Here is a 12,936-nt window from a genome sequence, read left to right on the forward strand (position 1 = left end):
CTGTCAACACAGAGTATTAATTTTGAACTACTGATTTCCTGCTTTAAGTGACACTTAGGGAAGAAAATGGTTTACAGTGAAGTTAATGAGGGCCAGCAATTAACCTCATGGGAGTAGGATCAGCTCTTCACAGTCAATTACTGGAAGTGTAGCCAAATTACACAAGCAAGAATTTTTTCAGTTACCTACTGTATAAAATTTATGTTTCACTCCAGATGCATGATTTGTTTGGATGAAAACAATGTTAAACAATGACTGAGTAGACTGGAATGATTACTTCATTTCTTAAAACTTTTAGAAGTGAAAACAAAAACATGTTCACTTCAGTGATGTCAGGCTTGACTGAAACCAAATATGAAAAAATGAATGTCATCATTAAGATATTTTTGCCAATAGTCTAATCACAAATTATTATTCTATCTGGAAAACATTTTAAAATTAAGTCCTTCTTCTACTAGGCTTTTTTTCTTCCTTTTTTGTAATTGAATTAACTTAGTTTTCTTGAAATAATACTAACCCAAGAAAATCTCGGAATAAATTATAAGAAAAGTAAATTACAAGAAAAGTGGGCTTAAATTATAAATCCCGGAGGCCTAATGCTTAAAAGCAAGAGGTCATCTATATGTTATTCTTGTCAACTTCAGCAGCCTGTTTGGGTCTCAGTGCCCAAATCAGACCACCTATGTTCAGACACCATCTAAATCCTGCAAGGAATGTAAAATTAATCAGAGCATTTGTTTTCAGTCAGATGGTCTTATAGTCATCTACGTATGATCAGAAGTAACTTTCATCCTGGCTCTGTATTGCTGCTGTGTAGTCTGGGGAGGTACCCAAACTCTGCTGAACTCCCATGAGGGCACTCATGCAGTCACCATGGTCAGACCATTCCTGGTTCATTTGGTGCAAAACGCAGGGTCTATAGCCATTTACTTTACTCGCTGGTCAAGGACTGAATAAACAACCAAAGCCTAGAAGTTAAGAGATACGAACTCTAGAATCTCATGAGCATAAAAGTTTGAAGTCACAGCTCCCACTTACCAAAGAAATGTTCTAACTAGCAGGCTAAAATGGGGGCTTTTGGCCATATCGGATGTAGGCGGCTGTTAGGAACAGAGAAACCACAGAGAGAATAAAACACTTGACTGTAACTTAATATTAAATACACTGTGTGTAAGTGATGGGTTTTGTATTTAGAAACTTAGTCCCAGTGTTATTGGAAGTATTTTATATGCACATTTTCCACTTAAGACATTCTGCATTAAATACATACACAGAATTAAGAGAAAAAAGCCAAAGAGGTAACCCAATGCCCCTGCTTTGTCTGGAATGTTGAAAAGCAGCTGCAGTGTAAGCAACAAGAATTTAGTCCTTAGCATAGAATCACAGAATGGTTCATAAAATCATAGAATGGTTCATAAAATCATAGAATGGCTTGGGTTGGCTTAAAGGGAGCTTTAAAGATCATCTAGTCCAATGCCCTGCCATAGGCAGGAAAATCTTTCATTAGATCAGGCTGCTCAAAGCCCCGTCTGTCTTATAAGCCTCCTTTACATATTGAAAGGCCTCAATAAGGTCTCCCTAGAGCCTTCTCTTCTCCACACTGAACAACCCCAACTCTCTCAGCCTTTCCTCATAGCAGAGGTGTTCCAGCCCTCTGATCATTTTCATGGCCCTCCTCTGGACCCGCTCCAACAGGTCCATGCCTTTCTTGTGCTGGAGATCCCAGAGCTGGATGCAGCACTCCAGGTGGGACCTCATGAGAGTGGAGTAGAAGAGCAGAATCACCTCCCTCGACCTGCTGGCCACGCTTCTTGTGATGTACCCAGGATACGATTGTCTTTCTGGGCTGCAAGTGCACATTGCTGGCTCATGTCTAATTTTTCATCCACCAATATCCCCAAGTCCTTCTGTGCAGGACTGCTCTCAATCCATTAATCACCAGTCTGTACTGATACCGGGGATTGCCCCAACCCAGTTGCAGGACCTTGCACTTGACCTTGTTGGACTTCATGAGGTTTGCATGGGCCCACTCCTCCAACCTGTCAAGGTGCCTCTGGATGGCTTTGCTTCCCTCGAGTGTATCATCAACTTCACCACTCAGTTTGGTGTCATCCACAAATTTGTTGAGGGTGCACTCAATCCTACTGTCTCTGTTGTTGATGAAGATATTAAATAGTATTGGTCCCCATGAGGGACACGACTCGTTACCGGTTTCCACTTGGATATTGAGCAATTGACTGTAGCTCTCTGGGTGTGGCCATCCAGCCAATTCCTTATCCATCTAAGTCTATCCATCAAATCCCTATGTCTCCAATTCAGATGTAAGAATCATAGGCCTTACAGAAGTATAGGTGAATGATATCTGTAGCTATTCCTGTGTCCACTGATGCAGTCACTCCTTTGTAGAAGGCCACTAGGTTGGTCAAACATGATTTGTCCTTGGTGAAGCCATGTTGGCTGTCTCTAATTACCTCCCTGTCTTCCAGATGTTTTGCTATGTCTTCCCGGAGGATCTGTTCCATGATCTAATGAGAAGCAGGGTATTTGTGCACAGACCTCTTGCACAGGAGATAGAGGGCTTTGCTTCCTGGGTGAGTTGCTCTAATCAAAAGGCTAATGTGTAACAGGAGCTCCCCTCTGTCCCTGTGTCTACCACTGCTGCTAGCTATCTGCTTTCCAAAGTGACTCCTGCGCAAATACTTCTCCAAACGAAGCCCTGGTTCTATGTCTGTTCAGCCATATATGTATTTCCTACCAGGACACTTATAATGGCTTATCTTAGCAAAAGATACCTAACAGAAGGAGTAAGGAAGGCAGACGTCTCTGTAGGTTTTCCACAGGTTGTACAGAAATGTAGGAATCTATCTTAGATGCTCATAGCAAATTACCTACCTCTAAGGCAAGCCCATGTTAGTTGCCTGAAGTAGATGGGTTTGAATTATGACACTAGTAATACATATGAGTCTCCTGAAGAAGCTTTTTTTATCCAGAAATTATTTTTTAAGACTCATAACTCTTACGAAGCTTATGAGTCTTAACATAAATGAGCATTAAGTTTTTAAGATCTTCAAGGTTATTTTAGACTAGAGACTGAAAAAACATCTGCATATCAAATTTTTCTACATCATACCAAATTTCAAAATTTGATTTTACATGCATCTTGGGTCTAAGCACATTAGTCAAAAATGTGTATAGTAAAAAAATATTCTGCAAAATATATATAAAAAAAGTTTGTTTTTAACCTTGAAATCTTCATGAGGATTTCTTAGCTCAGTTAAAACAACTGAGAAGAGCTGCTCGGTCTGTTATAATCATTTGCAAAGAAATCTATAGTAAGTGGCGCAAGGTAGTAATACTTTACCAAGGTGTACTTACTGTACTTAATTATATTTGTGTAATTATTGCTGTTTCACTTAACTAGCATAACATAGCATGTGTTTGCACTGCATGGAAATCCAGATATTAATCAGCTGTGATGCTAGCCTTTAACCTGCCACATACTATTTTTCCTGATGTTTATGCTTTGAAGTTATGACAAGTACCAGCTTTAACATTCATAGAATCATAGAATTGTTTAGGTTGGAAAAGACCCTTAAGATCATCGAGTCCAACTCTTAACCTACCACTGCCAAGTCCACCACTAAACCATGTCCCTAAGCACCGCATCTACCCGTCTTTTAAATATTTCCAGGGATGGGGACTCAACCGCTTCCCTGGGCAGCCGGTTCCAGTGCCTGACTACCCTTTTGCTGAAGAAATTTTTCCTAATATCCAACCTAAACCCACCCTGGTGCAACCTGAGGCCATTTCCTCTCGTCCTATCCCTTGTTACTTGGGAGAAGAGTTCGACCCCCACATGGCTACAACCTCCTTTCAGGTAGCTGTAGAGAGCGATAAGGTCTCCCCTCAGCTTCCTTTTCTCCAGACTAAACAATCCCAACTCCTTCAGCTGCTCCTCATAAGACTTGTGCTCTAGACCCTTTGAACTGATTCTTTGCCAGGATTACAATCTTTTGGCAAACTGTTAATAACTATTGTTGGGAAATTTTCCTGTGCATCTAGACTGGAATAACCTCACACTAACATACATTTCACTGGGCTGTGTGCTTGACATAATTACTGGCTTGGACATAATTTTTCAAAACTTTTCATCCTTGAAGGTTACTGTGAAATAAATTTTTAAATTGCTTGTTTAGTGATATTTTCTCATCTTGCACCATAATACTATCATCCTTGAGACCTGGATGATGCGATTTTAGCACTGTATTTAAAAGACAGGAAAAAGCTAGTTGTAAATATACTCCTCTTGGGAAGAAATGGAATTATAAGGCAGTACAGACAACAGTTACTGAGCAAATTCAAATAGGGGCAAAACTTTAATTGGAGATGGAATGCTAATTAGTGTCTCCAAACAGCTTCCCTATTCAGTTACTAGCCTCAAAAAACAGGATGGCATGTCTAACGAAAACTAATTTCAAGAAATTATATGAGCTTTATAGCACTTCAGGCCAAAATAGACTACTGTGTGAGCTAGTCTGAACTCTAGTATATGACAGAACAATTAAGCACTTCAACTATCGCATCCCTGGGTTAAGTCAATAAATAGTGCTTAATTAACACATAACTGGTGTTTGGCTGAAGCACAAACTCTGCAAAAATATCTGGTTATGACTGGATATTATATATATGTTTCAACAAATACATAGCCACCTTGCCTCTTGGGAGGTAATTCCAATGGATAATCAAATTCACTGCTATATTATGTGCTTCTTATTTCAATTTGACTATATGTACATTCCTACATGGTTTTCAAAGGAGATACAAGCAAGCCCTGCTCTTGAAGACTTGTGTTGAGCCAGCTCTGGAGTGGAACTATAGCTAGCTTCACCAGAGGCAGGATATATTATAAGGGCTCTGTAGTTTATTACAACAGAGACCTAAGTCCTAATCTGGAGCTATCTTGTACTAGACCAGAAACAGCACATTGAAATCTTCCTGCACAAGCCTATTTATAGAAGCAGGAAGGCTTCTCTTGAGAGCAAGGCCTTCATGACCCCTTTGAAGCAGAAGCTAGGCATAAAGAGTACCTGTAAGGAGTTTGTGGACAAATAGGCGTGCAGTTTATTTTCACTCCAACAAGAGATGAAAAGTAGAACCAAATGTCATCCTTCTGTATGAGCTGTTAGATCAGTGGTGGTGAACTACTGGCATTGGTTCAAGCTTGCTGTCAACAAAGATCTGCTCTGGCACCAATTACAATGAACTGAAATACTTTTTAAAATAAATTTGGCACCAGATATCAAAGAAAGTTCTCTATCAGTGTGTTAGATCATTACAAGCCTTAAAGACTTTGGATCAAATCCCAAATATGTGCGAAGTTTGATTCCAAAGGTGGCGTCAAAGGGAATAAGATTCTAGGGAAAGCAAAGGTCACATGGAGGGTACCTCCGAAGCTTTGGCTTTGCACAAGGTTTCAAGTACTTATATGGCTTTAATTCTCTGTAAATATTGATATCCACATTTCATAATCTCCCTGATGCTACTGTCAGTGTTAGGACATTCTTCATACAGAACCAAAGTACATGAGTAACTTTGTTTCAAAAACTTATGGTAAGATATGTTAAATACTCTAAGCAAGAAAATTTCTATGTGTATTATATGAAAGGAGAGATAAAAATTGTACAAAAAATGAAAAGTAGGCAGAGGAAATATAATTTGACCAATGCAGCAGTAAGACTCTGTCTTTGTCCAAGATGACATGGAAAGTCTATGCCACAGTTGAGAGCTCAACCCGAATCTCTGGATTCCCCAACCAGTGCAAGAATGACAGTAGTAGTTTTCTTCCCTGAAAGATTTTCCCCATTTTGCATGTATCTTTTCTTTACTGGATGTGAAAAGTGGTCAGGAAAATATGTGCTTAACATAATGTTGGTAGATATATACACAAACAGCTAATAGCTTACGTGAAAAAGCTATAATCTACACTTCAGAGTACTGCTTTGCATTTGAAAGCTGAAGAGAACTGAACCTTAAGGAACAATATAGTCTATTAAATGCAGATTTATAGGATGCATACCTCATATGCATCACAAGTTGAGTTTTTTGGAAATGCTGGATTACTTTGGCAGTCAATAGGTCTCAATGCAAAAGCATTTTATGTCCACTAAGCATTTTGTTGTTTTTTTGGGGGGGGTCTTCTAATATGCTTGCTAGAATTGAATTACTGGATCATTTTACAGCAGAAGGGACACATCTCTGATTGGGAATGGGTTTTACTTTGGTTTTTAGAGAGCATATTCATATTCCAAATTGTGGAAAAAGGGATGGCAATGAATTAAAACTTTTTTCTAGAACACATAATATGAAAAAGATATATGCGAATCTGCCCCAAAGCTACCAACTTTATGAAACATCTCTTTTGCAGCTAGTGACTCATCCTGGTTACCAGAGAGAGAAGAAAACCCAGGAACTTTCCTCCACTCTTATACTTTCACTATGTTATAACTGGTGTTTTAGATTAATTAAGCTGAAGTCTTCAGTCTGAAAAAAAAGGTCAAAGGCTAACGAACACACAGTTAAAGGCAGATTAATGAAGAACTTTGGTAATAATGAATCAACCAGTCTCTCAATTCCAGGAACTTCCCCCCATGTATATCAGTAATTAAGCTCTCGTATAACAGAAATGTCTCATTCCACACTTTTGCGGATAGTGCTCTGGGACAGCCAAGTTTTCCCTAGATATCACTGAATGAGATCTGCACTGAGTGAACACTGGGAAAAGAGAAGAGAGTCATGACATTTCTATTCAAGGGAGCTAAGTTCCGGTGAGGTCATGTTTCTAAACTGCCTGGTCAAGCTCCATTTATTCCAGTTTCTCATCTTTTGCACATCATAAATGCAGGCAAGCAGGCAAGAAGAGCTTCCATTAATTTGTCATACTCTGCACACAGGTCTCAAGACAGAGACTATGGTTTCAGAGTAAATGGCTGATCTTCCATCTAAAAACAACAAGAAGGAGAGCAACAAACTTCAAGAGTGTGTCCACATGGGACAATGGTGGTTGGACAGAAGCATAAAGTGCTCTGTCCTGTCATCTTTCCTCATACAGATTTACTGGCAAAAGGGGAAGAAGAGAGGGGAAAAAATCCCTTATTTTATAGAAACAACTTCTTCCTAAATGTTTTCATATCCCTGAGCTCTAATATCTTGTCATAGGAGATTAATAATTTTTATCAAATGGAAGAGGAGTTAACTCATATCTCACTGTGGAGGAGCAAAGCTCAGTATGTAACATTGCTCTCTGAGGAGTTAAAAAATATATCTTATTTTTTTTAATGTAGATAAATTCTCAGGTGGCCTCCCTGAGTATATCCATTTCCCCATATCTAGAATTGCCTTTCCCAAACTGTTTATAAAAAGGATAAAGCATATTATATCTGTTCACAGTAGAGGAACATGCTAATTACACTTGGAGATAAGAAAGGTTGCATATGGTAAAGTTGACCAGGGTGTTGGCATGAGAATAGTGATATTCACTTACAGCAAGGGGGCAGAAAGAAAAGAATTTGAAACAGCAGTGATCAGTGCAGTGTGGAAATCAACAAAATCATATTTCTCCAGAGGGGCTTTATTTACTCACTTTTTCATTCATTTACTAATTTGAGAATGAATGAAAATATATCAAAATACCTTGGGGAAATTTCAAAAAGTAGGTAAGGAAAACACTGAAACATTTCAAGACATCATTTATCCACAGTCAAGATGGTTAAGGCAGGAGCAATGCTCCTCCAGCTTCCATTGCCACCGCATGTTTCCAATCCTAGCTGCCAAGGGCAGAAGTGAGTAAGGAAGCCAAGGCTCATATCAGCTCAAACTCCGTCCTTTCCACTTCAGTTGCCAGTTTGCCAGTCAGCTGTGGTTTCTATGATGTACCAGTCTCTCTGGTAGGATTATGCCTTAAACCACCTTTCTCCCAGAGACTACTGAGTAGACTTCAAATGCCACTTTCAGGAACTACTTAATAACACCTCTGGCTCAAAGCCAATGGAAAATCCAGTTTCTAAAGAAGGCTAAAAATCAGCTGTATGGTTTATGTTGCTATTAAATACCTCTTATAGTTTATGTGCTAATTTTTTTTTTTAACGTTTTCTCTTTTGCTGTGGAAAAGTCCCCCACAAATACAAGGGAGAAATTATATGTTGATAAAGTGGAGATACAGAAATCAGGTATGCACAAAGTGTGAGATGCTCTAAACATCAGTAAACATGCTGAAAAAAATGTGAGAAATAAACCCCTCCTCTTCACCTACAGTGACCCTTATGGGTTATTACTGGGGAAAAAATGGTAATTAGTATATTTTTCTTAAATATAAACTTGACCTTAAAATTTGTGCACAAAACATCTACAAAAACTCCTTTATCTCATTTCCAGTCATGCAAACTCTGATATTCCATGCTACACATTATGACACAAAGCAACTAATATATATAACTTTTTACTCCACCTCTCGGTAGTTGTCGCTGACTCGATCCAAGCTGAGGGAATACAAGAGGTCTCTTCCTCCCACGAACAGTCGATCTTGATACTCATCCAGCAGCATTATATGAAGACCAAGATATCCAAATGGGCTATGAAAGACCGATGTCCTGTTTAAATCCCAGAGCTCTGAAATACAATCAGAGTGTGTGTGATAAATACCAAACAGCTTAGCTTTCATGGCTTCATTTTCATATCCTCCTAGGGAACTAGACAAGAAGTTGTGGGACATTAAAATGCTAATCATATAATCTTTGAGTAAGAAAGAGATGCGAAACACCTGGGGACAATTTTCAAAATGAGCCAGCTCTCCAGGAGGTTTGTGTATGAATCTTTACATCATAATCTTTGTGCTCAATATATCATGACATGGGGAAGAGGGATAATAAGTTTTCTCCTTAATATTTTCTGAAAAGGAAAATTTTCTGCTTAGGACATGAACTGCAAACGAGAAAAAATTAATGAACCAGTGGAAACTGAAAAAAAAAAAATTCAATTGTCTCCTTGTCTTTCCCTCAGGCATGTCAAACTGCAGGTTTTTACTGTATGCACAACCTTGTTCTGGTTGTTTTGGGGGGTGATGGAGTTGCTTGTTTTAAGTCCAGCACTGTCTTCACTCAGTTTACTGAAAGTATTGTCACTAAATTCAGTGAGAACAGTAACAAATCTGTAAAATGCATATTCATAATTTTCCAAGCTATTACTGATTTTGTCAAGAAATACACTGGCCAGTTAAGGGAAGCTGGGGCTTAGCTGCACGTGACCCAGGCTAAAGTCACTTCCACAGAGAAAGGGAAATTCATCCTGGGTAATGTTGCAGAAACTTGGAATCGGGCCTCAGGAAGGAAGGAAGAGGCAAGCACAGGGGTCTCTCTGCACTCTCGAGCAGATGGTGCAGAACAAAGCCCGGCTCGGAGCAGGCCAGAGAGGCTGGAAACCATTTTGCTGTCAGAAAGCCTCAAAAGAAGTCATTACAAAGAGTACCTTAGGACTGCCTCCAAAACAGCAGAGCTGGGGCTGCAGGAAAGGAACTATGTTCTGTGTCTATATTGTGGTGTATGGTTTTATTTTGAAGAAACAAAAATCACTCTTGGTAAAAGCAACTAAATTCTTTTTAGCTTATCCTCACAGCTATCCCTAAGCATAACCTTCCCAACTGTTTGAATGTGACTCAGCAGCTGATGCTGGAAGAAGTGGGATTGTCCCAGAGCTAGTGAAGACAACAAATGGACCCTCATCCAGTTTGGGACAGAGGCTCCAGCTCGTGTGCCACACCAGCAGTTACGTTCATTCATCCATACTGCCCTTGTCAGCCACATAGAGGCCACAGCTGGTCTTCTGCAAGAGGACTGGTCCTACATATCAGAGAAAGTCCTCGCACAGGTCTATCACTAGGGCATCCACTTGGGATGGCATATATGCCATCCATATACGCTGTGATTTTCAGAAATTGATTTATATCTTTAACCTGAGAATGTAGCTTCATAAGGTACTCAAATATTAAACCACCAAAATTCATAATAATTTTTAAAAATTTATCCTGTGTTCCCTGAGAAAAGGGTGTTCCAAACCAATAAGATTTGAATTCTGTATTTGAATTCAAATTTACCTTACACAGAAAAAGATCTAACACGACCAATTTTCCTCATGAGATACCTTACTTATATCCTAAAGTATAGAAAAGAGAACAAATATTTTCAGCCAAGGCAAAAAATTTAGTATTCATTGAGGATATTAATTTAATCCAACAATTTGCCACAATTTTTTTTCTTTTAAATTGTTATTTATGTTGTTTGTGTGATGATAATGGAATTTAGTAATAGGATAAATATGTTTTGTTCCATTTGTTGACTAGATTTGGTTCAGGTCAACACAAGCTGAAAGCAACTGGTTTCTGAAAGCTGTTTCCCTAGATGATAAAATTTATGTCAAAGGAGTCGTACTAGAAATTCAGCCTCACAACCAATTTATTTCCTGAGCTATCTTCAAAAAGAATCTATTGATTAAATAGCTGTGGAGAGTAATATTAATATCTAGGCTTTCCATAACATTTTTAACAGTAGAGGTCAAAACACTTTGTACCTGGGTGTGATCGGCCTCATTTAACAAATGGAAAAACTAAGTCAAAGAGAGGAGCATCGTGATGAACAGAGCAAGAGCCTTTTTTGTATAACCTTTGTGTACTGACCAGTGGACATATATACATTTTTTAACAGGGATACACTCAGCACAAAACTGCATAGCAGTGTGGAAATGGTGCTTTCAAAGCAAGCTTCTCTTGCCAAGCAAATCCAGCAGTTTGCTGTTTCAGAAGAACATTGCTTGTTTGCGATCAGATTAGAAACGGAATGAAAGCAGAACTAGAAATATTCTTTTTGTCCTAAATAAAGCCACTTTTTATTTGCAAGAATATAAAACATCCGATATATTTTATTTTTCAGTCAGTCTTGGAGTTAAAAGAATTGCATTTTAAATTCTAGTTATATACAAGCCACAAAAGGATACTGTAGTAGCTTCCCCTGATTAATTTCCATGTTGTCCTGAAGGCAAATTTTTCATAAATGAGAAAATATTTCTTTACATAGATCAGCGATATCACTCACGTGTTCTCAATAACAAAAGGCACAATGAACAGTCCTCTGCCTGATCACATAAACTGGTAACTACTCATGTAAGACTCAGTCCTGGCAAGTACACCTGCAACTCTCATTGTCTTAAATGAAAGTTGAGAATATTAAACACCTTTCAAGATCAAACTTGTAAAAAGAGAGATTTCCAGGACTACCTCCAGCACAGGTATACAGGCATGTTTTTGCCATGGGTGTAGAGACAAGCACAGAAGTGAACCTGACATCTGGAAGGGCTGGAAAACACCAAGCAGTGGGACCTGGGGAGTGATTTTGTTCCTGAAACACACATATACTAGTCTTATGTAGTTCCTTTGAAAGGTACTAGGATTTCTGGACATTGTAGGATATCTGAGATATTAGGATAGTGTAGGCAAATAGGATATGGCACCTTCTGAATGCCAGGAGAATGGGTGGGATATCAGGGAGTCTAAAATGGCACTGGATGCCTGTCATTTCCAGGCAACTGAATCTCACCATGATCTAGCTTCATGTAAATGACCCGGGTTTTGAAGTAGTAGAACGTCGTCATTCATGTAGTGCTATGCCCCTACAGCAAAGCTGATTGGCTTCGATGTAGCGCTGCAGGAATGCAGCTGTACTGCTTCCAGACTTGAGCTGCTGCAGCCACCGGTTGCACAGCCTGGATACTCACTTAGTGAACTGTTAGTTCATGGATCGTTGCACTTTGCAGTGTTGAGATACCCTGAGTCATTTAAATCAAGGCACAGTTGGGAGTGACATGCTTAAATTCAAGGCTCAAAGCAATTTTCCCCCAAATCTACCCTCAGTTACCTTGAAGAAGTTTATGCTTGCAAGAATCACCTTGTGACTACAGAATCCTCAAGGTGTCAAGAGTTGTGCTCCTGGTCATGCTCACACCCTTAATTTGAAAAATTCAGTTTTTAGATCATGCCTAAACTTGAGCGTAACTCAAAAAGAGGCTGTTCTTCTACCTAATACTAGGATTTAATAGCTACATTTATGCTGAGCACATCTAGCATACTTACAAGATCTGGTGCAACTGCAATTTTCTTCAAGAGCCTGGCCAGAGAAAATATAGTGCTGCCTAATGTTTTTAAAATATTCTAGTGACTAAATCGGTCACCTGAGAAATAGCAAACATGAGTTCAATTTCCTTTTCTAAATTGATTGAAACCCAGATCTTTCTCTTTCCATAAAGAGGTCTAATCACAGGCTATTAGCTACTAGATTGGTAGGGAAGGATGGATGCTTTCTCCATTTCCTGTTGAAGCTGTGCAACGAAATAGCCAAGCTTCAGGAAGAATGAACAAGCAGTAGCATGACTCTAATTTAGTAGTTAAATTGCTTTTCTGGGAAAGAAGTTCTAGTTCTAGTGCTCAAAATAGTCTACGCATTTTATATTAAACAGTGGATAAAGTATATAAACTGTTCTAACACATGGACTAGAAACACTCAGCTCCTCTCTCACATGGGAACGGCTAAAGATTTCAGTTGAGTAAAACCCTTCCTTTTCTGGAGTTTCTATCGATTTTTGTGACAAAAAGCCCTCCCTCTATAAAGATCTTGTATAAAGAAATAAAAGGCAAAAGAAAAAGAGGATGAATTGTTCGGGGAGAATATACTGGTAGTACGCAACACACAGGACAAAAAAGGCCATTCCTACTCCTACCTTTTGATAAAAACAGAGCTTCAAGTTGCCTCGATGTACTGATCCCCAAATTTGAGAAACTGTTATTCAGCTTTTGTACTATAGTGTTTTTCCATTTTAATGTAAAAGCTCAACACCATA

At 38.9% G+C, this 12,936-nt stretch overlaps 1 protein-coding gene across 1 annotated transcript in view; it reads right to left on the reverse strand.

Moving 5' to 3' along the window:
• Positions 1-12,936, reverse strand: part of SEMA3E (semaphorin 3E) — a gene marked incomplete at its 3' end in the record, with an annotated part of 151,396 nt that overhangs the window by 62,630 nt on the left and 75,830 nt on the right. The window contains exon 2 of the mRNA XM_082308848.1: positions 8,504-8,664. Coding sequence (XP_082164974.1) covers positions 8,504-8,664 — 161 coding nt within the window. The remainder of the gene's footprint in view (positions 1-8,503; positions 8,665-12,936) is intronic.

The sequence above is a fragment of the Platalea leucorodia genome (assembly GCF_965183815.1).
Source record: "Platalea leucorodia genome assembly, chromosome: 4".
Taxonomy (NCBI): Eukaryota; Metazoa; Chordata; class Aves; order Pelecaniformes; family Threskiornithidae; genus Platalea; species Platalea leucorodia.